This window comes from Amphiura filiformis, chromosome 19 (assembly GCF_039555335.1).
Source record: "Amphiura filiformis chromosome 19, Afil_fr2py, whole genome shotgun sequence".
Classification (NCBI taxonomy): domain Eukaryota; kingdom Metazoa; phylum Echinodermata; class Ophiuroidea; order Amphilepidida; family Amphiuridae; genus Amphiura; species Amphiura filiformis.
Window position 1 is genome coordinate 46,654,299 of NC_092646.1, and position 27,972 is coordinate 46,682,270.

Genomic DNA, 27,972 nt, shown 5'->3' on the forward strand with positions numbered 1-27,972 from the left:
TTTGCCAATAAAAGCCGAACAAACTTTTCTTTATTACAGGTGGGTGAAATTCTAGATTGATCCATAACTAATATAATTTTATTTTTTTTAAATAATTTATCCATCAATTCATGTTCTTATCATATCACCAGTAAAATTGCCAAATTGCCAGAAATATGCTTTGCTATATAGATGGATGTTATAAATGAAAAGTGGTAGCAAAACAGTACAGTGTTTGATCTTGAAAATGTACAAACCAATGACATTATATGAATATACCCAAAGATCACCAACTCAAAATTGCACTAAACTAAGTCTAATTAAGGCTGTGGTAAATCGGCCATCCTGGTTTGTAGCGCATGAAGGGCAGATGCATCTCCATCATTACCGACTCTTTGAATCCATACACCCTTTATGAAAGACATGACCTCAATCTTCCACACACGGAGTGTGAATTTCAAATGTGGTTGCCTGAATTGGGCGAATCCATTTGAAATTGACACCCCTGTGAGGAAGATTAATGCTTTGCGTGCTAGCCATGCGCTTTAATGGAAAAAGTTCAAGTTTTGAAATATTTTCTCAAAATATCAAGAGCTATCTTAGGCCTCGTATCCATAGGCTGTTCCCTTGTGGCCTGTGCCCTTGTTCTGTGTTTACTTTTTCCCATGTGACCTGCCACACAGACAACAAACCGTAGCGGCCACTAAGCAAAACAAAGGTTCGTTGTCTGTGTGGCAGGTCACATGGGAAAAAAGTAAACACGGAACAAGGGCACAAGCCACAAGGGAACAGCCTATGGATACGAGGCCTTAAGAACTACTGGATCAATACTAGGCTTGTTTGTACTCATTTTAATGCATTTTTCATGCTGATTTTCATGCTGCAGTCGACACCCGCATGAAGAGAGTTAAGGTCATATCTCATACAGGGTGTATGGATTTCAACTGCAATAAACCATTGTCACATATACTGTAAAAGTGAAAATATTTTGGGAAAATGAATTTTCATGCAAAAACTACCACAAATACATATACAAACGTGAGAATTTGTTATTTAATGTATAAGTGTATGTAAGAATTTTACGAATTTAAAAACAAGTGTGATAGTTCAAAATTAGCAGAGCGCAGAAAAATACTTGCACGAAAATTACCACTTCTACAGTATACATTCATGTATTTGACACTTGCATTCAATTACCTACCATAAATTTGGGTTTATTTCTAATACATTTGGGTGTATTCCCAATACACTTGGGTGTATTCCTTATACATTTGAGTGTATTTCTAATACCTGTGGGTGTATTCCTAATACATTTGGGTGTATTCCTTATACATTTGAGTCTATTTCTAATACCTTTGGGTGTATTCCTAATACATTTTGTGTATTCCTAATACATTTGGGTGTATTCCTAATACATTTGGGTGTATTCCTAATACATTTGAGTGTATTCCTAATACATTTGGGTGTATTCCTTGCATTAGATTATCTACCGTATAGTATAAAATGCTACTGATTATAAAACTTATATATTGTTATAGAATATAAAACCAATTATAATATACAATCTTCTGATCACAGTGTTTTACCGCGTTGTGATCTGGTACGCGAACGTAAGCTTCGACCGACTGTTTTTCCCGATCCATCATCCTCCCCACCTGGTTGTGCTCTGCTTCGAGTACCTCTGCCGCGTGCTGAGCCTCGTCCGCGTCCTCGTCGTACTTCCGGCTTACCGCACGACTTTACCGCCACGGTTCCTGCATCATCATCCTGATTGTTATTATCTGTGTCATCTTCATTTTCAACATCAACATCTGGACTCTTTATATCAACATCTTCACTTCCTGTCCCAACTATGGGAGGCATGACCTCCGATCCAATCATGACCTCTGGAGGCATCGCCTCCAATCCTAACATGACCTCTGGAGGCATCGCCTCCGATCCTAACATGACCTCTGACCCCAAATTGTCATCAGTGTCAGAATCATCTCCTAATACATCAATGTATTCGTCCTCATCAGCCACTGGGTGACGGGCTGTCTGTAATAAAGTCTCTGTACTAAACTGGTCATCACAATCTCCTTCATCAACATCAAGTTCATCTGGAATGTCTGATGCTTGGAATTCTCTTGAGGTTGGCGCCTCACCCTTCCCATCTGACTCTGACCTGGTAGTGTCTCTCTGTGTAGTCACCTGTGTGTGGGTTTATTACATGCATAATTAAAGCAAGAATCAGTGAATGAACACAATTTATTAATTTCAGGTTGATAGCTTGGCTTGCAATGGGTTATTTCAGATGAAATCCATACACCCATGGAAGACATGACCTGAATCTTCCACACACGGGTGTAGATTTCAAATGGAGTCGAGTCACTCATCCAGGTTACACCATTTGAAATTCACACTGCCTGTGTGGCAGGTAAGGTTGTCTTCAGTGTATGGATGTCAACTGGAATAGACCATTGGAATGGTTTACTTTATTGAACCCATGAGAGATAAAGTAAGTAATGCAGCCAATGATTTACACAATTACTCCCTAAAATAAATTTCTAATTCTTCAGAGTTCCGAGTATGTGATAATGATCAACATGATGGTCAGTGTAGAGGAGGCCAAGTCTCTGCTCCTATGACCAATTGGTCAAACGTTTTGTTAACATTATCATGATTGTTGGTCAGCCAATCAACATGATTTATCACTTCTGGATTCACACTCGACACAGGGCTCATAACTCTGAAGAATTTGGAAATTTTGTTTACATGACCCGAAAGATGAAATATTGCAATAACATCGTCAAATGAATATCTGAATATTTCACACCACATTTTGCGAATCCTCTCCATGTCAGACACGGTACACCTCTACTGCTCACTTACCTTTACTTGTCCTGTCCTGTCTCTTGTCTCCGTCTTAGCAGGGATTGGTCTGTCTTGTCTTGTGTCTTTCTTCTCATCATCCATCTTCTTGTCGTCAGCTCTGCTCCTTTTCAAACCTTGTTTTCTCTCATTACGTGGATCTCTTGATCTTGACCTCTCTCTTGCTGGTGATCTCTTCTGACGATCCTGTTCTCCAGATCTTCTCTCTGATCTTGGTCTTTCATGACCTTTGTCTGCTGATCTACTTCCAGATCCACCTGACTTATTGGTTTCTTTAGATCTGTCTTCTGATCTACCTTTACTTTGTTGTTTCTCTTGTAATTTCTCTCTCAAATCACCAGTTTGTCCTTTTTCAGCAGTTTTTGTTTCTCGTTTTTCTTCAATGCGCTCTCTCAAATCTCCTGGTTGGATCTGTTTTGGCTTGTTATTTGGTTGGGGTTTCTCTTGAGAGAGCGCCCGTAGTCTCCCGTGATCTTTAGGTCTAACACTTTCTTTCTCTTTTGATCTAGAAACACTTTCTTTCTCTTTTGATCTAGAAACACTTTCTTTCTCTTTTGATCTAGAAACACTTTCTCTCTCTTTTGATCTAGATCTTCCTCTAACACCATCTCTGCCTTTTGATCTTGATCTTGAATGCTTTCTTAGTTCAGAAGATCTTGATCTTCTTCTTCGTCTTTCTCTTGATCTTGATCGTCTTCTAGATTCTAACCTATCTTTGGATCTTGATCTTCCTCTTGGACTCCTATCTCTAGACCTACGTCTACCCGAGCTATGATCCCTAGATCGAGACCGCCGTTTTCTATCCCTAGAATCAGAGCGCCCTCTTTGATGCCTCTCCCGGGTGCACCGCTTACAGATACATCCTCGTCCATGATCTGGAGATCTGCTGCGAGATCTGCGATATCCAGATGTCGAGGGCATATCATCGGGATAGTGCGCACCATGGTGAAGATCTTGGTGTATGTTTGCTGCACATCGTTCATAATACTCCAGTAGTCTTAAACGTGGGTCTTCTCCTGGCAGAAGGGGGCCTAAATCTGGTGGGTATGGGTCCATAGGAGGAAAGGGTGGTGGCCCAGGGTAGGGAGGTGGAGGGTAAGGGCCAGAGTATGGTGGATATTGTTCATAATAGGCATCATACTCTCCATGATCATAATATGGTGGAGGCAGGGGACTATGTGATCGGGGTCTTCGCCTACGCTCCAAAGATCTTGACCTTCGATCTCTCAGAGATGATCTGCTGATGCGTAATTTTTCACGGTCTCTGGATGCAGATCTTCGATTTCTGGATCTAGACCTTCGATCTCTGGACCTGGATCTCCGAGCTTCACCAGATTTTTGCAATCTGCGTCTTCTTGATCCGGACCGTGATCTTGAAGGACTTGAGATGGATATGTCACTCTCGCTGTCGCTGCTGTCAGAACTCTCCAGGAATTTCTTCATGGAATCCATTGCTGCCTTCAGTGGGTCGTTGGGGTCAAGTGATCTGTAGCAAGAACAGAGGGTATCAATAAACAGACACATGTAAATCATATTGCAATTAGGTCTGTTATCGACTGTCATATTTGTCGATATTATTGTCGATATGACCCAAAATCCCACATGTCAAAATAAATTGTCCTTTTTCTACACATATCAAAAATTAAAAAAAAATTAAATTTCCATGCTATTTTGCTTACCGTACGATCATGTTTTCATCGGAAAGTAGAAAATTACCTCCCAAAGTTGACCCGAACCCAGAAGTAGAACGAACCAGAAAGTATGTTTACGCCGGAAATCAGCAATCGTAACTCATATTAGCGTGTTTTTAAGCTTATCTATCGACATTTTTCAGCATTTTTAAATCTCATTACGAGTTTCGACACATGTCAATTGTCATATTTCTTTCCCCGACGAAGTGTTGAATTAGAAATCATGTGTCGATAACAGGCCTAATTGTAATTAGTACACTCCTCCCAATTAAAATGGGCTATTCTAATTGAAATCCATACACCACCTATGGAAGACATGACCTTAATCTCCTACATAGGGGATGTAGATATCAAATGGAGACACCCATTCTGCAGGTTCACTATTTTGATCCCCCATTGTAACAATCCAATAATAGGTTGATCAGCTCGTAATTCGCCAGCGAAGTGTTACGTGTAATCCGATTATAACTATATCAACTGGATCACGCGTTTGAGTTCTGCACCACAATCGAAATGATCGCAACACAAAGTTATGGCATGTACTACCAATTCCAAAATGTTCATGATCCAATTACCAGGGAGTTATGTAACCACTTCGCTGGCGAATTGGCGGGCCTTATAACATCGCAGATTAATATCAATACATTTTTTGGCGAATTGTCTTGTGACATCTCGCCAGAAGTATTGCAAAGTATTGATTGAAATCCTGTACTTTGCCTACTTTCTTTAAAACAAGCAAAATACAGACCCGACAGATCAACTATGTAAGTCTTAACGTGCGATCTACTTTTCGGAGGAGTGGTAAAAGCCTAAATAATTCCTGCCGATTACGAGCTGATCAAAGTATAGTGGATTAGTCCTATGACAATAATGGCCTATTCCATTTGAATTCCATACACCCCCTATGGAAAATACAACCATAATCTTTCACACAGGGGATGTAGACTTCAAATGGAGTCACCCATTCAGGTAACTCAATTTGAAACGCATACACTCCCTGTGTGAAAGATTAAGTGCAAGTCTTCCATAGGGTGTGTGGATTTCACATGGATCAGCCAAAAACAAGCTTGCATTGTACTCACATGCATATGTTCTCTAATGCTGATCCAGAACTTGCTGGAGGGCCAACAGGACGAGGTCCACTTGGATATGGTCCTCTGGGGCCTGGAGGTCCTCGGGGCCCAAATTGTTGAGGGCCCATAGGTCTCAATCCTGGAGGTCCCTGAAAAGGGGGCCTATTCATTGGAGGGCCACGAGGATGTGGTCCAGGAGGGCCTTGGAATGGAGGTCTTTGCATATATGGCCCTTGGAATGGTGGTCCACCCATTTGGGGTCCTCGAGGCCCTTGCATATGGGGTCCACCCATTGGAGGTCTATGCATTGGTGGCCCGGCCATTTGAGGCCCAGGTCCTTGCATCGGGGGCCCACCCATTTGAGGCCCAGGTCCTTGCATTGGAGGCCCACCCATTTGGGGGCCCTGCATCCTTGGCCCACTCATTTGAGGTCCAGGTCCTTGCATAGGAGGCCCACCCATTTGAGGCCCAGTTCCCTGCATTGGTGTCCCACTCATTTGGGGCCCAGGTCCTTGTATTGCAGGCCCACCCATTTGGGGCCCCTGCATTCTTGACCCACTCATTTGAGGTCCAGGTCCTTGCATTGGAGGCCCACCCAATTGGGGCCCAGGTCCTTGCATTGGTGGTCCACCCATTTGAGGCCTAGGTCCTTGTATTGGAAGCCCACCCATTCGAGGTCCAGGTCCTTGCACTAGAGGTCCACCCATTTGGGGCCCAGGTCCTTGCAATGGAGGCCCACCCATTTGGGGCCCCTGCATCCTTGGCCCACCCATTTGAGGTCTAGGTCCTTGTATAATAGGGCCGCCCATTTGAGGCCCAGGACCTTGCACTAGAGGTCCACCCATTTGGGGCCCAGGTCCTTGCAATGGAGGCCCACCCATTTGGGCCCCCTGCATCCTTGGCCCACCCATTTGGGGCCTAGGTCCTTGCATAGGGGGACCAAGCACACCCATTTGGGGCCTAGGCCCTTGACATGGTCCTCCCATTGGAGGCCCTGTGGATGGACCATCAGAAGGATTTATGCCTTTGTTATGAGATGCAGAGGATGTCGGATTCCGAGGGTTGGTAGCATTGCCTTTTACTTCTACTGGTAGGTTCTGAAAATAAAAGACAAATTGTCGCAATCATTAACTCTCTCCACGCGGGTGTCAACGGCAGATGGCAAGTTAAATTTTTTTAAATTCAAATATGTCAGAATAACCTACACAGATGTGGTGAAAAGAGATCACTACTTGCAAGCTTGGAAGGTAAAGAAAAAATCTTTAATTGCTAGTGCTAAAATTGTACATGCACGTGTGTAGGCAGGTAGCGGTAAATTGAACACTGCAGAGGAACCATTGTTTTTGAACTCCACCCTTGGGCTTACATGTACGGTATATCAATTGTTTTATAATTTAACTCTCTCCACGCGGGTGTCAACTGCAGACGACAAGTTTCAATTTTAATATTCTCCCATTTTCAATTGGAATAACCCAATGCCAGCTCTTCCCACATACACACAGCCCAATATCAATATATGGTCAAAGTCAGGAGGATCATAAACACAAAGGTCCGTATGCACAAAAGATTTAGACCGGGTCTAAAGTTAGACCTGGTCTAAGTAGAATTTAGTCTCTGGAGAAAGAGCATTTTCCTTTACATTTACCTAAGTTATATTGTATTATTTTTGAACTTTGCATTAAAATCTTGATTGGAAGGAAATAATAGTAAAGGACCAATGCAGCTGGAACAAACTTCCACTTAGACCAGGTCTAACTTTAGACAAGGTCTAACTCTTTTGTGCATACAGACCAAAAGGTACTGTTTAAAACCAAATAAATTTTTACTTGCTACAATATTTCATCCTTCACATCAGAGGGCCAAGCTCATCAGGTATGGCTGATATGGTCATCTGATCCACTTTCCAAAGAAACTAAACTGAGGTCAAAAAGAAACTTATAATTTTTCACAAGGTCATATCTTGAAATCCTGTCTATCAAATTCTACCAAAATTACACACAGGTTTACTTCAATACTCTACTCTTAACACATGTCAGTAACCACGCAGTTATCCAACTGACACAACAGCAAAATGCACTGACATGGAACAGCTTCCTGGAACACATTCACAGCCCTGCCCTGTTTCATGAAAAAAGTGTATGAAAAGCAGAAAGCAGCACCGTTTTATCATCTGTGCAAGGATCTTGTGTGCATTCTCACAGATTTTTTGTGTTGGCTGCGAACTGTTGGGCTGTGAAAGTGGAGGAAGTCCAGGAAGCTGTCCCATGACAGTGCATTTTGCTGTTGTGTCAGTTGGACAGCTGCTTGGTTACTGACATGTGTTTTGAGTAGAGTATTAAAGTAATACTGTGTGTAATTTTGGTTCATTTTGATTGACAGTATTTTAAGATATGACCTTGTGATTCACGCGTTGTAAAAAATTATAAGTTTCTTTTTGAGCTCAGTTTAGTTTCAGATCAGATGACCATATGAAGTTCTCCAATGTGAAGGACATAATATTATATAGCGAGTAAAAATTCACGTGGTTTTGTCAAGCAAAATGAAAAATGTAACTTGTTTGCATTCATTTAATTTACCTCTGGTTTATTTCTTTTTTGCATATCTTCTTCCATACGTTTCTGTCCTTTTTCTGCTTCTCTTTTCTTCCTCTCCAATCTCAGTTCTTCTTCCTGCATCTGAATCATCTGTGCCAGCAGTTGTTTTTCTTGTGCCTTTTTTCTTTTCTCTTTCTCTAGCTCCTTCTTATCAACCTCCTTCCCTTTTTCTTCTACTTTCTTACACAGCGCCAGAGCCTAAAAAGGATAAAAACAAGCATTAACTATAGAGTATCCTACAACAGATATAATATTCTACTTTCCTGAGGTGTACCAATCGGGAGGGGGGATTTGCCTTCCTGGTTTGATATACCACTAACCAGGACCACAGAATTAAAACCAGAGAACCAGGACTCGACCGCCATCTTGATACCGCAAAAATTGGGGGTATTTGGTTTCCCTCGGAATGCGCTTGAGGCATTCGTTGTCATGCAAGCGCAACACGGAAGATGGGCGCATTTGAGAGACGCACTTGATGCGACCTGCACGCGAGTATCAAGACGCTTCAGATGAAACGCATAATTGTTTTTGTTCGTCTCCGCGCACCGTCGACAAGGACCCGAATACCTCCAATTTTCTCCCCATAGCTGACGCCGCGATTGTATGTGGCGGTATAGGGAGTCCCGGTTCTCCTTCTCTAATTCTGTGACCAAGACAAAAAGTCTCTGAACTGTAGTATTCAGCATATTCCTTCAGCGGTGTCCATCTGCTCCGTCTGATTATTGCGTAAAAAGCACACCCTGGACCAAATAAAGCACATTGAAATGTACTTTATCTGTACTTTATGGGTACTTTAAAAGTACTTTAAAAGTACTTTAAATGTGCTTTATATGACTTTAATTATACTTTATGAATATTTTGATAAATATGGGAAATTTTTTGTGCTTTAACTATACTTTATTTGGACTTAGTATAGTTTTTTCCCAGTGTCAGTGAGTATGCTTTAATTGTGCTTATTTTGGACTTTTTCAGTATGCTTAAATGTACTTTTCTGGTCATTGTGCTTTATTTGTACTGTAAAGGTACTTTATCGTCGTTCCAAATGTTGCACATCTGAATGTTGTTTAGAGAGCATATTTAAAGCACAGTGCTTTAAATATACTTGTTTTGGTATAAAGTATAATTAAAGCACAGTACTTTAAATATGCTTGTTTGGTATAAAGTAAAAGGTACAGTACTTTAAATGTGCTTTTTTCAATATGCCTTAAATGTACTTTTCTGGTCATTGTGCTTTATTTGTACTTTAAAGGTACTTTATCGTCGTTCCAAATGTTGCACATTGGAATGTTGTTTAGAAAGCATATTTAAAGTACAGTGCTTTAAATATGCTTGGTTTGGTCCAGGGCAAGGTCATGCGATGCTACACAGCTTGACCAGCGAATGAGGTGCAGATGTGATGATGATGTGATTCAATTAGCCAATCAGAACCTCACTTCTGTGTTTATGCCATTAACCCTAACACTGGACCCTGCTTTTTGGGATCGGAAGTCAAAGAAGATCCGAAAAAGTCAAGGAGAAGAAGAATTTTGACTTGGCACCCCCGGATTGAACCTTTGACCCCTCGCATGCCAACCACACGATGACGGACCGGTAGCTACATCGGGTTATTGCTGCCCGGCCAGCAATTCCGTCATATAACACTTAGGGTGATTAAGTCGCCGCAGACCCTGGGATTCATGCATGCGCAGAATTTTTCATCGTTAGATTTTGTAAGATTTTTGGGTGTTAGGGTTAACATAGGCTCTAATCTGGAAAAATACATCTCAGTTAACCCTAACACTGGACCCTGCTTTTTGGGATCGGAAGTCAAAGAAGATCCGAAAAAGTCAAGGAGAAGAAGAATTTTGACTTGGCACCCCGGATTCAACCTTTGACCCCTCGCATGCCAACCACACGATGACGGACCGGTAGCTACATCGGGTTATTGCTGCCCGCCAGCAATTCCGTCGCGCATATAACACTTAGGGTGATTGCGTCGCCATCGAGACCCTGGGATTCATGCATGCGCAGAATTTTTCATCGTAAGATTTTTGGGTGTTAGGGTTAAGGTTAGCCGAGAGTTTTTCATGCGCTTGATTCCAGAGGGGCGCAAGTTCATAACAGAAACAGCCATGCAGAAAATGAACAAGCGTACCGGGACATAGGCCTACTTACAATAGAATATCGATCCACGGTCCCCGCCACGGTCAAGACATGAAACTTGGCTTAGCTCATGCCCGGAGCTCGTGAGTCGGGGGTGTCATGAGGCGGCATGCGGGTCAGATACGGGGGGTGCACAAGCCGTTTTCAGCAATTTTCATAAGGATTTTATAAATTTTACAATTGATTGGGGCACTTTTCAAGCTACGCCCTGGAAAATGTGTTGATTTTGAATTTATAGCCTTGATATCTTTGATGAAATAAATCAATGCTGCTATTCCACTGATTACAATGTAATAGGGTACAACAATAACATCAACAACAATATCAAAAAGCAATTATTTGCAAATCGAATTTGGAAAGAATATTCAACAAGACAGACTTAGCAGGCCTACAAATTTCTGAATTATATAAAGTGAAAATCACGATTCACTGCAGTCAGCGAATCAATCAAATAAAACTAAAAAGAAAGGAGCAAGAAAGAATAAAGAAATAGTGAAAAAGAAAAAGAAAAAGAAAGAAAAAGACAGAAAGAAATAAAGAAAGAAATGAAAAAATAAAAGGAGAAAGAAAAGAGGAAAGGAAGGAAGTATAAATGAGAAAAGAGAAAAAAAAAGAAAGAAAATTCAGCCACACGGGGATGGGACTCGAACCCACAAAACATGTTTCAAAAAAGATTCCCAGTCCAGCGCTCTATCCACTCGGCCATACATCAGCTTACGCAATTGCTTGTTCTCGAAGCGGAAATATAACTATAATTTGATGCAATTACGTGATTACAATCGCGTCCGCACAATGGCTCTTCGAATAAACACGCATGTCGGCGCTGACATTTTGAACGAACTGACGGAGGAAAAACCTTGTTTTTTGGAATACTAGCTTCAATTTGCAGTGAAAATCAAATGGGATAGCAATTGGCAGAATGTTGAGAAATAATGTAGGTATTCAGATGTCTAAATTAACGTCCCGTAATCAAGATATCGATAATTTCACAAAACAGTTTTTTCCGAGGCAAGATTCTCAAAAATGTTCCCCAAAAACGGGCTTTTAAAATTTAATCGGTACTGTATTTGGTTCTTCCCCATGGCAACATTATTTCTTTAATCGATTTGTAGTAGGCCTACAATACAAAAAAGAAGAAAACAATCACTCTGCGTGGTTTTATACGGAGCGCACATTTGAAAAAAACGTCATGGAACGTGTTTTTGATCTTGTGAACATGGTGCGTAAAAGCGGCTTTAAACGAAGGATTTTCAAATTTATTCTAAAATTTGTATAAACACACAAGAAAAATGTTAAGCTACATGCAATGCACCAACATTTCACTTGCTGCGATATTTGCTTACTGAGAAAACTCTGTTTTAGAGAACAACTTTATACATCTTTTATACGTTTTTTATACGTTTCTTCGTGTAACCTTAACAGTGCACAATTGGCAGACTGCTAAAGAACCTTGCTGAAACTATATCGCGGAACAAAATCGACAAATAGTTTTATGGGCCACAACTGTTTGACAAATTTGACAGTAAACACATTGAAAAATGAATTCCTGAAAAATACCATTTCATGAATTCAGGAAATTTTAAAACTTATAGTGTATTCCTTATACATTTGAGTGTATTCCTAATAGAGACCGTCAGCCTTTTCCGCGGGATCCGCCATCTTGTGGGTACTGCCGTTCTGCATGTCATGCGCATGTCATGCATGTCATGCGTTAGACATTACGCCACCGATAACGTGGAAGTCGCAGCGCGTGACGCACCTCTGTACCCACAAGATGGCGGCCCTCATGAATATGCGAGAACTCACAGTTACAATGCACAGGGACTGTTTGAAAGCGGTCTTTTATTTTTTCATCCATGGTATTCTTAATACATTTGGGTGTATTCCTGATACATTTGGGTGTATTCCTAATACATATTACTCACATCATTGAGTGGGCAATACTCTTTGGAGTGTCCCTTGCATCCACAGGCTTTGCATACCCCTGACACATCCACCTTGGCTTTCTTGGCAGCCGACCCTGGCTGGGAAGACTGACTAACTGTTGCTGTGGTTGTCTTTCGTTTGAGAGCTGAGCTAATGCTAGATACCTTGGATAAGTATGGACTATCAGGCTGTAAGAAAATATATTAATAATAACAAAAACAATAATAACTACAACAACAACAACAACAACAACAACAACAACAACAACAACAACAACAACAACAACAACAACAACAACAACAACAATCTTAAAAAAGCATCTTGGCCCTTTAAAACACAATAGAGGTTTTTTATAATTGACCCCTTAAGCCGTTGATGGCATTTTGCAGGAATTACTGTCGTCCTCGCTTTCAATTTTCAGGCTACACAATTGTCCTCGCTTTCAGTTTTCTCCGCTTCACTAATTCCAGCCTGATTGGAGTTAGCCAAGCCAAAACACCATCATAACCATTAGGACTATAATATTTTCAGTAATTTCATGGCCAAACTGGAACATGCGCGTTGCGTCCATGTAACATACTAAGCGTGTACGCAATGTAAGACGTGTATGCTTTCTTCTGTACCGCGCTATATTCGCGTGTGTTTATCGCGGAGCCACTAGCGTTTATAGTGTTCCAGTTTGGCCAAGAATTTACTGTAAATATTATAGGCTTTAAACTATTATGGTCAAACTTGTATTTGCAGATAGTCTTATTAATACCTTCCTTGATTGAGTTTGGAATCACAATTCTCGAGCATGCTGATCCTTAACCCCATGAGAACTACCTGCCGATTGGCCAAAAAGAAGTTTTCATTATCAAATGGTCCAATCAGCAACATTGTTAGAATAATTCCACCACACAAAAAAAATTGGGGTAAATTATTTGCAAAGCTCCATTCTGATTGGTGATTGAAGTGAAAATATCATGTAATTGACCAATCAGAGGCAATGTAAGATCGACAGGTAGTGCTCAGGGGTTCAAGAACTCTATGACCTTCTGAACACGACTACTGTGAATGCTAAGGGACCGTTCACAAACACAAGGGGGGGCTTGATGCAAAGAGGGGGTCCTGAAATTTTTATCCCTCTGCATTTATATCTTACCCCATCTATAGGACACTTGTCTTCAGAGTAACCCAGCTTCTGACATATCATGCATTTATATCTTACCTCATCCATAGGACACTTGTCTTCAGAGTGACCCAGCTTCTGACATAGCCTGCATTTATATCTTACCCCATCTATAGGACACATGTCTTCAGAGTGACCCAGCTTCTGACATATCATGCATTTATATCTTACCCCATCCATAGGACACTTGTCTTCAGAGTGACCCAGCTTCTGACATATCATGCATTTATATCTTACCCCATCCATAGGACACTTGTCTTCAGAGTGACCCAGCTTCTGACATAGCCTGCATTTATATCTTACCCATCCATAGGACACTTGTCTTCAGAGTGACCCAGCTTTTGACAAATCCTGCATTTATATCTTATCCCATCCATAGGACACTTGTCTTCAGAGTGACCCAACTTCTGACATAGCCTGCATTTATATCTTACCCCATCCATAGGACACTTGTCTTCAGAGTGACCCAGCTTTTGACAAATCATGCATTTATATCTTACCCCATCCATAGGACACTTGTCTTCAGAGTGACCCAGCTTCTCACATATCATGCATTTATATCTTACCCCATCCATAGGACACTTGTCTTCAGAGTGACCCAGCTTCTCACATATCCTGCATTTATATCTTACCCCATCCATAGGACACTTGTCTTCAGAGTGACCCAGCTTTTGACATATCCTGCATTTATATCTTATCCCATCCATAGGACACTTGTCTTCAGAGTGACCCAGTTTCTCACATAGCCTGCATTTATATCTTACCCCGTCCATAGGACACTTGTCTTCAGAGTGACCCAACTTCTCACATATCCTGCATTTATATCTTACCCCATCCATAGGACACTTGTCTTCAGAGTGACCCAGCTTCTGACATATCATGCATTTATATCTTACCCCATCCATAGGACACTTGTCTTCAGAGTGACCCAGCTTTTGACATATCCTGCATTTATATCTTATCCCATCCATAGGACACTTGTCTTCAGAGTGACCCAGTTTCTCACATAGCCTGCATTTATATCTTACCCCATCCATAGGACACTTGTCTTCAGAGTGACCCAGCTTTTGACATATCCTGCATTTATATCTTATCCCATCCATAGGACACTTGTCTTCAGAGTGACCCAGTTTCTCACATAGCCTGCATTTATATCTTACCCCGTCCATAGGACACTTGTCTTCAGAGTGACCCAACTTCTCACATATCCTGCATTTATATCTTACCCCATCCATAGGACACTTGTCTTCAGAGTGACCCAGCTTCTGACATAGCCTGCATTTATATCTTACCCCATCCATAGGACACTTGTCTTCAGAGTGACCCAGCTTCTCACATATCCTGCATTTATATCTTACCCCATCCATAGGACACTTGTCTTCAGAGTGACCCAGCTTCTGACATATCCTGCATTTATATCTTACCCCATCCATAGGACACTTGTCTTCAGAGTGACCCAGCTTCTCACATAGCCTGCATTTATATCTTACCCCATCCATAGGACACTTGTCTTCAGAGTGACCCAGCTTCTGACATATCATGCATTTATATCTTACCCCATCCATAGGACACTTGTCTTCAGAGTGACCCAGCTTCTGACATATCCTGCATTTATATCTTACCCCATCCATAGGACACTTGTCTTCAGAGTGACCCAACTTCTCACATATCCTGCATTTATATCTTACCCCATCCATAGGACACTTGTCTTTAGAGTGACCCAGCTTCTCACATATCCTGCATTTATATCTTACCCCATCCATAGGACACTTGTCTTCAGAGTGACCCAGCTTTTGACACATCCTGCATTTATATCTTATCCCATCCATAGGATACTCATACTCGGCAGTGGGGTTTGACTCCCACCCTTTTTATTTTACCCCCACCCTTTTTATTGAGGCACCCTTTATACTGAAAATTCCTGACCCCCACGCTTTTTACTGAGGCACCCTTTATACTGAAAATTCTTGACCCCCACCACTTTTTGCTTTTTCCGCTATTTGTAAACTGACAAAGTCACACGCAATTTGGTTCAAGTATCAAGTACGCGAATTCTGCACCTACACGTCATGAGTCCGATGTTTTTCTCTCCATTAAAAGTTGATACATTACGTGAACAATGCAAATTATATGTGAAAAACTACTACTGTACTGTAAAATAAGCATTTTAATGAATAACTGTACTTTTATGGCGTTCAAATGTTGTTCTTGTCATGAAACTTGACGTACGCTATGTTCAGCGACTATATCCTACTTCTTCCGTGCTGCTTCGCTCAATCAATTATGCATGATAATGACGTCACTCATATACGATCAATGTAAAGAAAAATAACACGTCATGGAAAATCGGACATTTGCATATGACGTAGGTGTTTTGGCAGGGCTTCCGGGGAGGATATTGTGTACATTGCACTGGATTCACGTAAACAAGCGCGAGCCTGCATCAAATGGAATTTTATCTTGCGACATAGTGTGCAAGTTTTGGTGATTTTTCTTGGAACTATGATTATTTTATCATTCAATAAAAATATACTGTAAGTTGGAAGAAGCGCCACGCTTTTTATTTTAATCCCACGCTTTATATCAGTCCACGCTTTTTACCCAAAAAGTTTAAACCCCCACGCTTTCACCAATTTTCAGAATTTCGAACCGGCACGCATTATAAAGCGTGGACTGCCGAGTGTGATACTTGTCTTCAGAGTGACCCAGCTTCTGACATAGCCTGCATTTATATCTTACCCATCCATAGGACACTTGTCTTCAGAGTGACCCAGCTTCTGACATATCATGCATTTATATCTTACCCCATCCATAGGACACTTGTCTTCATAGTGACCCAGCTTCTGACATAGCCTGCATTTATATCTTACCCCATCCATAGGACACTTGTCTTCAGAGTGACCCAGCTTCTGACATATCATGCATTTATATCTTACCCCATCCATAGGACACTTGTCTTCAGAGTGACCCAGCTTCTGACATATCATGCATTTATATCTTACCCCATCCATAGGACACTTGTCTTCAGAGTGACCCAGCTTCTGACATATCATGCATTTATATCTTACCCCATCCATAGGACACTTGTCTTCAGAGTGACCCAGCTTCTCACATATCCTGCATTTATATCTTACCCCATCCATAGGACACTTGTCTTCAGAGTGACCCAGCTTCTGACATATCATGCATTTATATCTTACCCCATCCATAGGACACTTGTCTTCAGAGTGACCCAGCTTCTCACATATCCTGCATTTCTCAAGCTTGCTGTTCCACTGTGTCCTATTAAATAAAAGATACATTTATTCATATAATTCATTAAAAAATCTGGTTTCATACTTTCTGCCTCTTGCCGCTGAGAGGCGTGATGCTTCATCATGCCGCTTGCACTTGTCTGCAAGTGCAGCAGCACACAACGCTGAGCAGCATGACTCTGAAAGCCACTGCTGCTGCTAAGCACCGCACCAAAATCATATTTTATTCTCCTACGTCAGAGCGGCACCTCTCTGAGTTAACTTGAATTCAACTCCCAGCGGTTCTCCGCTTGGGCAAAGTGGTGGAGTGATCGATATATCGGCTTGTCGCTGGTTACCACTAGCATTTCTGGTGCGACTGCGCAGTGAAGCAAAATCATCTTCAGGGTGGCAAAGCGGCAGGAAAGTATGACAGCAGCGTAAGGCTGCATGCAGAGGCAGTCATCCCCTTCAACAAAAGAAAAGTACCAAACAAGTAACAGGTTGATAGAGTGAAGGGTCATTAGTCTGAAACCTCAATAACTTAGCAATAAACCCTAATCCTTACAGAGAGCTAACAGAAAAAATAAACACATATTTGTGACGTGTCATGTCAAAAGGAGACACTTTTGGGCAGGTTATCAATTTTGAGGTTTTTACATATCTTAAATATATATATATATTTTGCTCCACAACACCGTTTTCCCCAATGAAATTGGACATTCCTAAGCGAAGATATTGAGTTCATAAGTTATGGTATTTTAAAACTGGAAATTGAGATAACAGCCTTTAAAAATATTATTGAGAGTGTTGAGAGTAGGAATGACCTTGAAAAATGTCTCAAAAAAATACAAGATGCCAGTTATATTCCGGTCTGAAACTATCAGACAATATTTTTAACATTCATAGCATCACAAATTCACAACAAACCCAAATTGTGAAAAAATCACCACCGGGCAGATTTTTGGCTATTTCTCCATTTACGATCCTGCCCAAAAGTGTCTCCTTTTGACATGACACGTCACATTTTATCCCGCAGGGTCGGGCATGTACCAGGCCTTGTTCAGGGCTTACAATAAGGCAAAAGGCTGGGGTTTGCAGCAATTGCCTGCGCTTGAACACCACTCCCAAAAAAAGTATCCAGAGTTTTTGACCATGACAAACCTATCCTGAAAATCTGAAGTCAATCCGCCTTTCCATTCACGAGATACAGCATCCCGAGTTACGTACGGAAGGACAGTGCAAAAACAGTATGCCTTGCCGTGGAGGCATAATTACGGATGTTTAAATGAGTTAGACTATAGTCAAATAAGTAAATTTTATTTCAATTAATGTCATTTATTTTTTCTCCATGAGCCTATCATCAATTTAACTGCATATAAGTTACTATATTTTTTGATTGGTTACAAAGAGGGGTATATCTTGTATTGAGCCAATCAGAGGTATGGTAAGAAAAATTGCTGAGATCTGAAAGCTCTATTTTGATTGGTTACTCAGATAATTATATCATGTAAATAACCAATCAGTAGCTCTGTAAGAAGAGTACTTACTTTTCTTTTCCATCTTTTCTTAGCCTATCATCAGTAGTCTTCTTCGATTGAGCTGAGAGCTTTCCCTTGTCATGCTGACCTTCATCATTATCATCTGATTCATCTTCACTTTCGCTGGCAGCAAAAACATCTTCAGTTGACAGCCTGCTCTCAGACGAACTCTTTGGTTTAGTCTAAAATCAACAAATATATAATGCTTTTAGATGAAGTCTTGAGTTTAAAGAGATAAGCCTGGCTTTTCTTTATGATCATATGGTTCAAAAGGTGTCATCAGGAAATGCTGCTGAAATGTTTTTTTACATGGATGCATAAAAGGGACAACATTAAACATTGTACGCAAGTTTGTACGCAAGTTTGTAAAAACATTGAATCCAAAACATAATAATAATGATAATAAAATTGGATGCTTTATTCCCAAAATTTATTGGTCTCGCTATGAGTATTAAAAGATTGGACTAAAATATATGGCCCGAATATGTCATCCAATATTTGTAAACTTATAGCTCAACCAATAAATATGGGCTCAATCAATCCTATTTCATATCATTTACAATGTTTTGATGAATCCAAGTGTGTGAAAACATTGGCTCCAAAACATAATAATGATGAAATTGGATGCTTTACGCCCAATATTTATTGGTCTTGCTATGAGTTTTAAAATATTGGACTCTACTAGGCCTACGTCTCATCCAATAATAGGGGCTCAATCAATCCAATTTCATATCAAACTTGGGTCATAGCTGCACTATTGGGAACCCTCATCTATTCGTGGTGTTCAAGGTCTTATACCGAGGTCAAATCGCGGACACAGTGGCTCAGTGGTTACGGCCTTGGACTCATAATCCGAGAGCTTGCTCGACGTGCGTGGGTTCGAGTCCCCGTCCCACCACTGTGTTGCGCCCTTGGGCAAGGCGCTTTGCCTCGCTTGCCTCACCCCACCCAGGTGCAATGGGAAGCTGTTAGGGGTAGTCACAGTCATTGTACTGATGAACCCTGCGCCATTTGTAGGCAGCAAACGTGGTTCCGACATATTCTAATGATGGCGGAATAAATGTAAAGCACTTTGAGGCTGTTTACGGCATAAAGCGCTATATAAATATCTACATTAATTTTTTTATTTTTAAATCAAAGGTCATTTGAGGTCAACTGGCAAATTTTTATATCAATATCGCCTTACCTTTTGCATTGGACAATCGTTGCTTGAATGCGCAGATCCAAGACCGCATCTTAGGCACATTCCAGAACCCTTATTAGTCGTAGTAGTCACTGGACTTGTAGTCGTTGTAGTCACTACTGGACTTGGCCTTATTACTGTAGTCCCCATTGGACTTGCTTTTGCCCATGTAGTCACCGTCGGACTTGGCTTTGGCTTAGTCACTGTAGTCACCATTGACTTTGCTGCTGTAGTCACAACAGGCGTGGTCTTAGTCGTAGAACATGTCTTCGATTTCGTTGAAGTGACAACCTTACCACTCTTTGCGGCAGCAGCGGCGGCGCGATCTCTTTGGCTCTTCGCTTCTTTTCTCTCTCTTTCGCCCAATGGGCTAAATTACCTTGCTTGCCATGCTTTTTCTTCATAACAAATTTCTCAGGTTTCTTTGGACAATCCTGGTAACGATGCCCTCGTTGTCCGCAATTAGCGCATTCTCTAACACTCACATTGTTACGCATCTCCCAAGTTGGTACAGCAACCTCTTCAACAAAAGCGCTGTCAAGAGCTGCTTTGGCAGCAGCTTCTTTCTCCAACTTTTCTTTAGCAGCGGCAGCTTCTTTCTCTAGCTTTTCTTTTGCAGCAGCCGCTGCGATAATCATTTTTAACTTTGGACATTTTGCAGACGTATGTTTGGTTGACTTGCAATGATAGCACACCAACTGGGCATCTCGGAACTCACAAGTGTGTCCATGTCGGTGTTTATCTCCACATTTCTGACAAAAGTCTCCCTTTAAAACGTAACACCACAACATGTGGCTATTCAGGGCCTTGCACTCCACACATCGGCCATCTTTAAACCAAGGAGCATACGGACAAACCATCTTCAAGTGTCCCGTTTTTCCGCAAAGGAAGCAAATTCCACCAAATTTATTTGATTGAATCCCTTCTACTGCAGGAGCACCATCTGTTGCCCTCTGCGCTTCTGTTTTCTTTTGTCTGTCCCCTGTTTGTTTAATTTGCTTTTGTGTTGGACAATTATCCTTCTTATGTCCCGTCTTTTTGCAGACGACACAAGGTAACTGACGACCACTGTCTTTGCCAGTAGTATTACCAGAATGACCACTCTTTCCTTGTGCACTTGTCTTGACTGTTTGTTTCTTTGTTGGACCATCGAGTGGACAATCACCCTTCTTATGTCCCGTCTTTTTGCAGATAACACAAGGTAATTGATGCGTTGGACCATCGAGTGGACAATCGTCTTTCTTATGCCCCATCTTTTGCAGATAACACAAAATAATTGATGACCACTGTCCTTGCTACTACTACCTGCAGTAAAAATAAAAATATATAACATTGACTCTGATTGGTCAATTACATGATATTTTCACTTTAATCACCAATTAGAATGGAGCTTTGCAAATAATTCACCCTAATTTTTTTGCGTGGTGAAATTATTCTAACAATGTTGCTGATTGGGCCAATTGATAATGAAAAGTTCTTTTTGGCCAATCGGCAGGTAGTTTGCATGGGGTAATGTCCTGTCTTTTTGCAGACAAGACAATTGATGACCACTTTCCTTGCTACTACCACCTGTAGTAAAAATAAATAAATAAATAGCACTATAATCAAAATGGCTGCGAGACTGCTGAATTTGACTCGGGTATCAGAAGATAGACACAATTACTTCAGTTTTGTGGGACAAAATAGATTTTTTTATGTCTAACAGTAATAAATATTTAAAATTATGATAATGACAATGATAATTATAATGATAAATAATAAAGAAAGTGTTTAACCCCATGAGAACTATGCCGATTGGCCAAAATGAATATTGTGTCAAATTTTGAACCAATCAAGGAGGGTTTTAACAAGATCATCTGCAAATGTAAGTTTGACCATAAATAGTTGAAAGCCTAGTCATAATTAGCAATTTAAATGAGCATTTCAAGTTATTAACCAATCAGAAATGCTGTTAGATGACCAGTAGTGTCCAGGGGGTTAAACTAGAGTCTGAAGTTTACCGTTTTCTAAAATCCATTTTCCGTGTTGTAATCCGTGTTGTAAAATTTGTAAATCCATGCTTTATGAATAAAGCTTAAAATATATTAAACAATGATTATGAATGATATTAATGTCACAATAAAGTGTTCAATATCGCGATCAATATGCTCTGATTGGAATATTCTTACGATAACTGAATAGGCCGACTGTTACGATGTTTGGATGGATAGGGGGTTCATGCCTTGGTATTAAACAGTATTTTTGATCATAAAAATTGACACACACAACTCAAGATTGTTTTAACATATATTTCTCTTATCTTTTAACAATTTTTGTCACATCATACAAAAATGTCAGTTTCGGTGTTGCACCTGCGATTCCGTGATTTTTTCCATTTTCCGTAAAATGGGACTCTAGGCTAAACAGATAATTATCAGCTGCTGCGAATGTGTAAGACGATATTATTAGCCATCCCAAACTAACACACCTATTCTTTGTTAAGACATAGTAAAACTAGAGCGATAACCGCACCATAGCTGAACCATGTGGCTTCGGCAGTATATTGTGGTAGGCCTATACCACTGTCACGCGGAGTCTGTAGTGGACATAATCTCGAAATGCTACGAAGGTATGACCGGCCGAGTGGTGTTAATGAAAGAGGAAAAGTAAAGAATATAAAATAAACTAGAGCAACTGTGCCCTTTGCCCTTTGACTGTGACGATCTGATCAAGCAGCAATACTGTGCTGGATAGTATTAATTTTAATAAGACTGTTTCATTAATTGCCGTTTTAATATACCTTGATCGTGGAAAGCTGGCATTTTGAAAACTTGACTTTTGACCTCTGTATGAATCCCTTAATGACCTTAAATGAATTTTAAAATATTTAAAACATGTTAAGAATGTCATAAGGATCATTGCATTTAAATTTCAGCTCAATTGAAGCATTTTGAAAACTTGACCTTTGATCCACTTATTGCCCCTTAATGACCTTAAATGAATTTTAAAATATTTTCAACATGTTTAGAATGTCGTAAGGATCATTGCGTTTAAATTTCAGCTCAATTGGAGCATTTAGGAAAACTTGACTTTTGACCCCTTTATGACCCCTTAATGACCTTAAATGAATCTTAAAATGTTTTTAAAATGTTTAGAATGTCATAAGGATCATTGCATATAAATTTCAGCTCAATTGGAGCATTTTGAAAAACTTGACCTTTGACACCTTTATGACCCCTTAAGAATGCACACAGGATCACTGAAGTGTTACATGGCCAAAATTGAGTTTTCATCACTAATGTCATCTTCAAACCGTATTTGATCTTGTCATTAATAGATTTTAAAGAAATCTTAAAATTTGAACCATAAGAAAAGCTATTTTAAAGACCCTTTTTCATTAAAAATTCGTCAAAATGCAAAAGCAAATAAATCATTGTTTTCCCGCAATAGATCGCGTTCTCGTAACGCGTACTGCGGCGTACAGCTAGCAAAGACACGCACACATGGTAAACTGGATGGGCGAGGTGATTGCTGATTGAGGCGCTGGAGTCGCCAATCGCGATCCGTATTTTATCGTATTGATCTCTTCCAAGGTAGGTAAAGCTTGCACCATTGCATTGCGAAACTGCGGGCCGACAGACCACCACCGTCCCCGTCCCAGAATCAGTAGGCCTACTCGATAAATTTCGCCAAAAAGTGCTGGTATAGTTGTATAAGTTAGTCTTTTTTTTATATGAACATAATAGTGTATTTTTTGTTTGTTTTTGTTTTGTTTTTCCAGTCCTTCGTTTTTAAGGAGCGCAATTGCGCTAACGCTCCTTGGCGCTCCTGAATTCTGATCCTTTTGCGCAATTCACTGCGCTCCTTGCAAAATGAGAAAAAAAAATAAAAGCTTTGATCTCCAATATTTACGACCGTCCAGAAATTATGTAACATAAAATGCAAAGTCGCGGTAGCATTGTAACATAATTTAAAAATAAGAATAAAATACACACCGCCAGCGTATATTACACAGATTGCGATATTGTCTAGAATCACTGATGAGTTATTGCAGTACTGAATGACGACACGTACGTGAGTTGGTAATTTCTAATTCTAGGGATCGGAAAGAATTGCTTCACAGGTGGTCTGTAGAGATATGCCATCGGTGAAATACGAGGCTGTAGGAGAAAAAAATGACAAAAATGGGCCCTTGAATGATGTTTTATAGTCAAAATACTCCAGTAAATTCAATAAATATCATGATATTTGGCCTAAAATTGAACTCATTTGCAATGAAATGTAATTTTTTATTAAGTAAACATGGGTTTTTAACTCATCCATGTGACTTGCAATGCTGTTGAATTCTGCACTTTGCCGAAGTTGAATTGCATTTTGTGGAATTCGGCGAACTTTTATGGCATAAAGCAACATTTTTATAGTAAGTACACTGCTTGGGGACTTTCTTAAAAAGCAAGGTAGTTGGTAATAATAGCAAGATCGCGTTTTTTGCTGGGCCTTAACTATTTATTAGTAACACATCATTATAACCAAAATGAAAATCACAAAATCTGATACTGATTGAAACGGTACATTCAATAATTGACAGATTAGAGAACCCTTATTTTAGGATTTGAGCGCATATTTTAACACTTTCAGGGGTTCAGGGTTCTGAGAACCCTGGTTTTAAAACCTAGTGCGACCCTGTTTAACTAATGATTAAATTTCGAAGTTTGGTCTGTGTCCACATACAATAAATGCATGGGATATGGACGCAAAACGATCTGCCTTCATGTTCAATTGGGAGCACAAATTGAGCTCCTCAGTTCTACCAGGAGTGTAATTTTAAGTGCTCAAAGTTGCTCTCCTGAACAATTCCAGGAGAGCAATTAATTGAGCTCCACTGATTTATTTAAACGAAGGACTGTTTTTCAACAAGTTTCATTCTGAACTTGAAAAGATGAAATTTATCTGTAAGAAGTAGTTACCCGTAAGAAGCCCTGTAATGATGACGCAATCTGGTGGATACGATAGAAAACGTAGGCCCTAAATATTTTGCTAGTAGGCTAGACTTAGCCCGTACAGTACATCATTAGGCTTATTTTTTTATGTTAAAAAATTTGTTTTATTTCATTCATTCATTCATTTCATGACCATTAACGCAATGTCAAAAACGTTGACATTTCAATACATCATATCGACCATCTAGGCATAGGCTACAACTCTATGTCAAAAATGTCTATATTTGAAATCGGCATATCGAGCACGCGTTTATGAAAGCATTTTCATGAATGTTTTAATGCTAAATAATAATTTCAAACGAGAAATATAATCGAAAACGCAAATTCATGCTTTTTTCATAACCCATTTTAACTACATTTCCATTAGTAGGCCTATTAGGTCTACCATATGCCATGATTGCGATAAAAGCTTTTGGTTTTACAACACTTTTTGCGAATGTTTTGGCCGAATGCCTTTTTATTTGCAATGTTTGTCTGGCTTTCAACTTTCACGTTTATAATGTTTTCTGCATACTTTAAAAGGTAAACTGCTTCAAAGCATTTTTCGTGAATGTTTTCATGCAGTGTTTTAAAACGCTCTTTATAGCATGATGCCTATATACGGTAGGCCTATACTGCATAAACCGCAATCTAATTTAAAGCCATAAGTGTTCCGTTTTCTACTTTTGAAATTCGGTTTTGTTAGGCTATGTCAATTTCTGTGTTTTTCAGTTTTCTTGTGCATGACCTCTCCGTGTTTTGCCCGTTTAACATTATATAGGCCTACTTTTTGTCCGTTTTACAAGTTTATTCAAGACATATTACAACTTTTACCCCACTTTGTACACGTTTATTTGATTGAAAACAACAACAGACACACTTTTTAAAATTTTTGTTGTTGTATTTTGTTCACTTTTTATGCGGTACAAAATATTTTACAACTTTATTGTGGCTTTAGGCCTATAATAGGCCTATGACTTTTGTATGCGTGTTTGATATTCCGTAAAAGTTAAAAATAAAATATGATAACAACAAACAATTACAATAACAAAAACGGAATATTGAGTAATGACACATCAGAATCTTTTAAAATTTTACTTGGGATTCCCTTGTGGTGTATGCCTAGCTATAACGGGCGTTAAAATGCCTATCTTTGGCGCGGACAGGCCGCTGTGGTGCCTCTCGATCAAGCACCAACTAAAAATAAAAAGCAACGAGAAACTACAACATCGTGTTTGCGGTTCAGAAAAGGACAATGAACATAAAAATGCAATATTTGTCAACACCAAAAAAAAAAAAAAGGAAAAAGAAAATCACCAAAAGCGATAAATTAAAAACATTGCATTTTTAAAGCAAAATTAGGAAAATTAGGACAAAACAGAAATTGCAATTATCATGATTATGTCTCAATTTATTCTTCATTTCATAAAACTTCCTGATTATCTGCTAAAATAATTGCTTGTCAGTTATTCTATGCTACTTTTAATGTTCTGATGTCCGCAAATTTTAATACAGAGCATGATCTTTTTTTATACGGAACAGGACAAAATTGTGCTTAAATAATCATGGTTTCGTTCATGCAACACGACCATGCACTGTGCAATTTATTCACAGTAACCTGTCTGTCTGTCCGCGCGCCCTGTCGCTCCTCAAATGCCAACGCGACACCGCGGCCTTGCCGGACGCTCTGCTGCACCATGGAAACAAGACTGCAGTAAATAAAATGGCTGCTCCATGTGGATAAACATCTGCCGAATGTGCATGGATAATTTTGTCATATTGTATATTTTACCTTCTAAATCACCAAAAAAATGCCAATCTGCTGCAGTTGTACTACACTGATAAATTTTGTGACAAATTTTGCATTTTTCTCACAAATAACTACACACTGGTAATAAAAGTTTATGTATATTATAGGGGCAAGGAATCTCATTTTCTTACTTGACCAAACGTCACAAGTCACCGGATTATATATTTATGGAATAATCTTCAAAAATGGACCTAAAATCCGCTGTATTTTTCTATATCGCGATTTTCGGCAAGTTCACTTTTGACCACTTTTAACCATTTTTGGTCCGCCATAGCGTCTAAATGAAGCATCACTGAGGTAAGTTTTTAAGTCGAACGTTTAGATATGGCCAAAATCTAGATAGTGTTTTTTCATTTTTTTAGATTAAAAACTTTTTTTATCACCCATGATTCAAAAATTTGAACACAGGTCAAACGTTTTTACTGATTTTTTGCCTATATTTTAAAAACTAAGCAAAATTTCGAAAAAATAAAAAAACACTTTCTAGATTTATTTGTCTAAATTAATAAAATTCATGTTTTACAGTTTTTGATTTTCAAATAATTTTTTTATGGAGGACCAACAATTTTTGGTCAAAAAAGCCGTTTTTTGGGATTTTCTCGAAAATTGTACTTTTTGTCCCAAAACTGACATTTTAAATGGATTTATGAGTTCATTTCCTTTCAAAAAATGTATACTTTTATATACTTTACATAAATAGTTTTCAAGTTATGAGGTGAATAATAATGGATAATTAGTGATCCTGTGTGCCTCCTTAATGACCTTAAATGAATTTTAAAATATTTTTTAAATGTTTAGAATGTCATAAGGATTATTGCTTTCAACTCAATTGGAGCATTTTGAAAACCTTGACCTTTGGCCCCTTTATGACCCCTTAATGACCTTAAATAAATTTTTAAATGTTTTAAACATGTTTAGAATGTCATAAGGATCATTGCATTTAAATTTAAGCTCAATCGGAGCATTTTTGGTTGAAATTACCTTTTTTGACCCCTGTGACCCCTGGATGACCTCTGATGTTTGGAAATAGTTTTATTATATTCTTTATGTTTCCTCTTTCATATGACACCACTCATGGGGTCATACCTTCGTGGCATTTAGAGATATGTCCATTTCAGACCAAATGGTTAGTGAGTTTGTAAGCTAGTAACTTATTAGTAAGCTAGTAACTTAGTAAGCTAGTAACATTCACTCATATAGGCTGATACCATTTCATGGTTCAGCAAAAATTATTATATTACAATCACAACCCATTACTGAAAATTGCGCATTGTGATTTGTCAAGACGTGTCACGTGAAAGCCTTTTTATGTGCTCAGAATGCGCATGCAATAAAGTGAGCACATTCTACGCAGAGCATTATGCTAGGTTATGCGTACAATTTATCGTGATACGCACCGTAACTTTCTCTGTGGATACCGAAGTAGCTGTGCCTCACCCATTATTTACGTTTTTACTGCATCGGACACATTATTTGGGTGTAAAGGATAATGCAAATGTTACCTTTTATTTCTTAACCCCTGAGCACTACCTGCCGATCTAACATTGCCTCTGATTGGTCAATTACATGTTATCTTCACTTTAATCACCAATCAGAATGGAGCTTTGTAAATAATTCACCCCAATTTTTTTGATTGGTAAAATTATTCTAACAATGTTGCTGATTGGGCCAATTGATAATGAAAACTTCTTTTTGGCCAATCGGCAGGTAGTTCTCATGGGGTTAAATAATAATTACCTGTCTTTGAATCACCATTCATACTGCATCTATAACACACATTATCACCAAAGTAGGTGGGAC

At 39.4% G+C, this 27,972-nt stretch overlaps 2 protein-coding genes across 2 annotated transcripts; both read right to left on the minus strand.

The window, feature by feature from the left end:
• Positions 1-644: 644 nt before the first annotated feature.
• On the minus strand, positions 645-19,760 carry LOC140141385 (uncharacterized). Its single transcript, XM_072163239.1, has 8 exons — positions 19,408-19,760; positions 18,231-18,403; positions 16,648-16,729; positions 12,276-12,464; positions 8,191-8,406; positions 5,624-6,711; positions 2,851-4,336; positions 645-2,169 (listed from the first exon to the last, which is right to left on the minus strand). Exons 1-8 carry the CDS (start codon positions 19,618-19,620, stop codon positions 1,552-1,554), a joined length of 4,065 nt encoding a protein of 1,354 aa, XP_072019340.1. The 5' UTR covers positions 19,621-19,760; the 3' UTR covers positions 645-1,551.
• On the minus strand, positions 19,638-27,966 carry LOC140141386 (uncharacterized). The gene is made up of 2 exons (XM_072163240.1): positions 27,910-27,966; positions 19,638-20,709 (listed from the first exon to the last, which is right to left on the minus strand). Exon 2 carries the CDS (start codon positions 20,655-20,657, stop codon positions 19,638-19,640), a length of 1,020 nt encoding a protein of 339 aa, XP_072019341.1. The 5' UTR covers positions 20,658-20,709; positions 27,910-27,966.
• Positions 27,967-27,972: the final 6 nt, after the last annotated feature.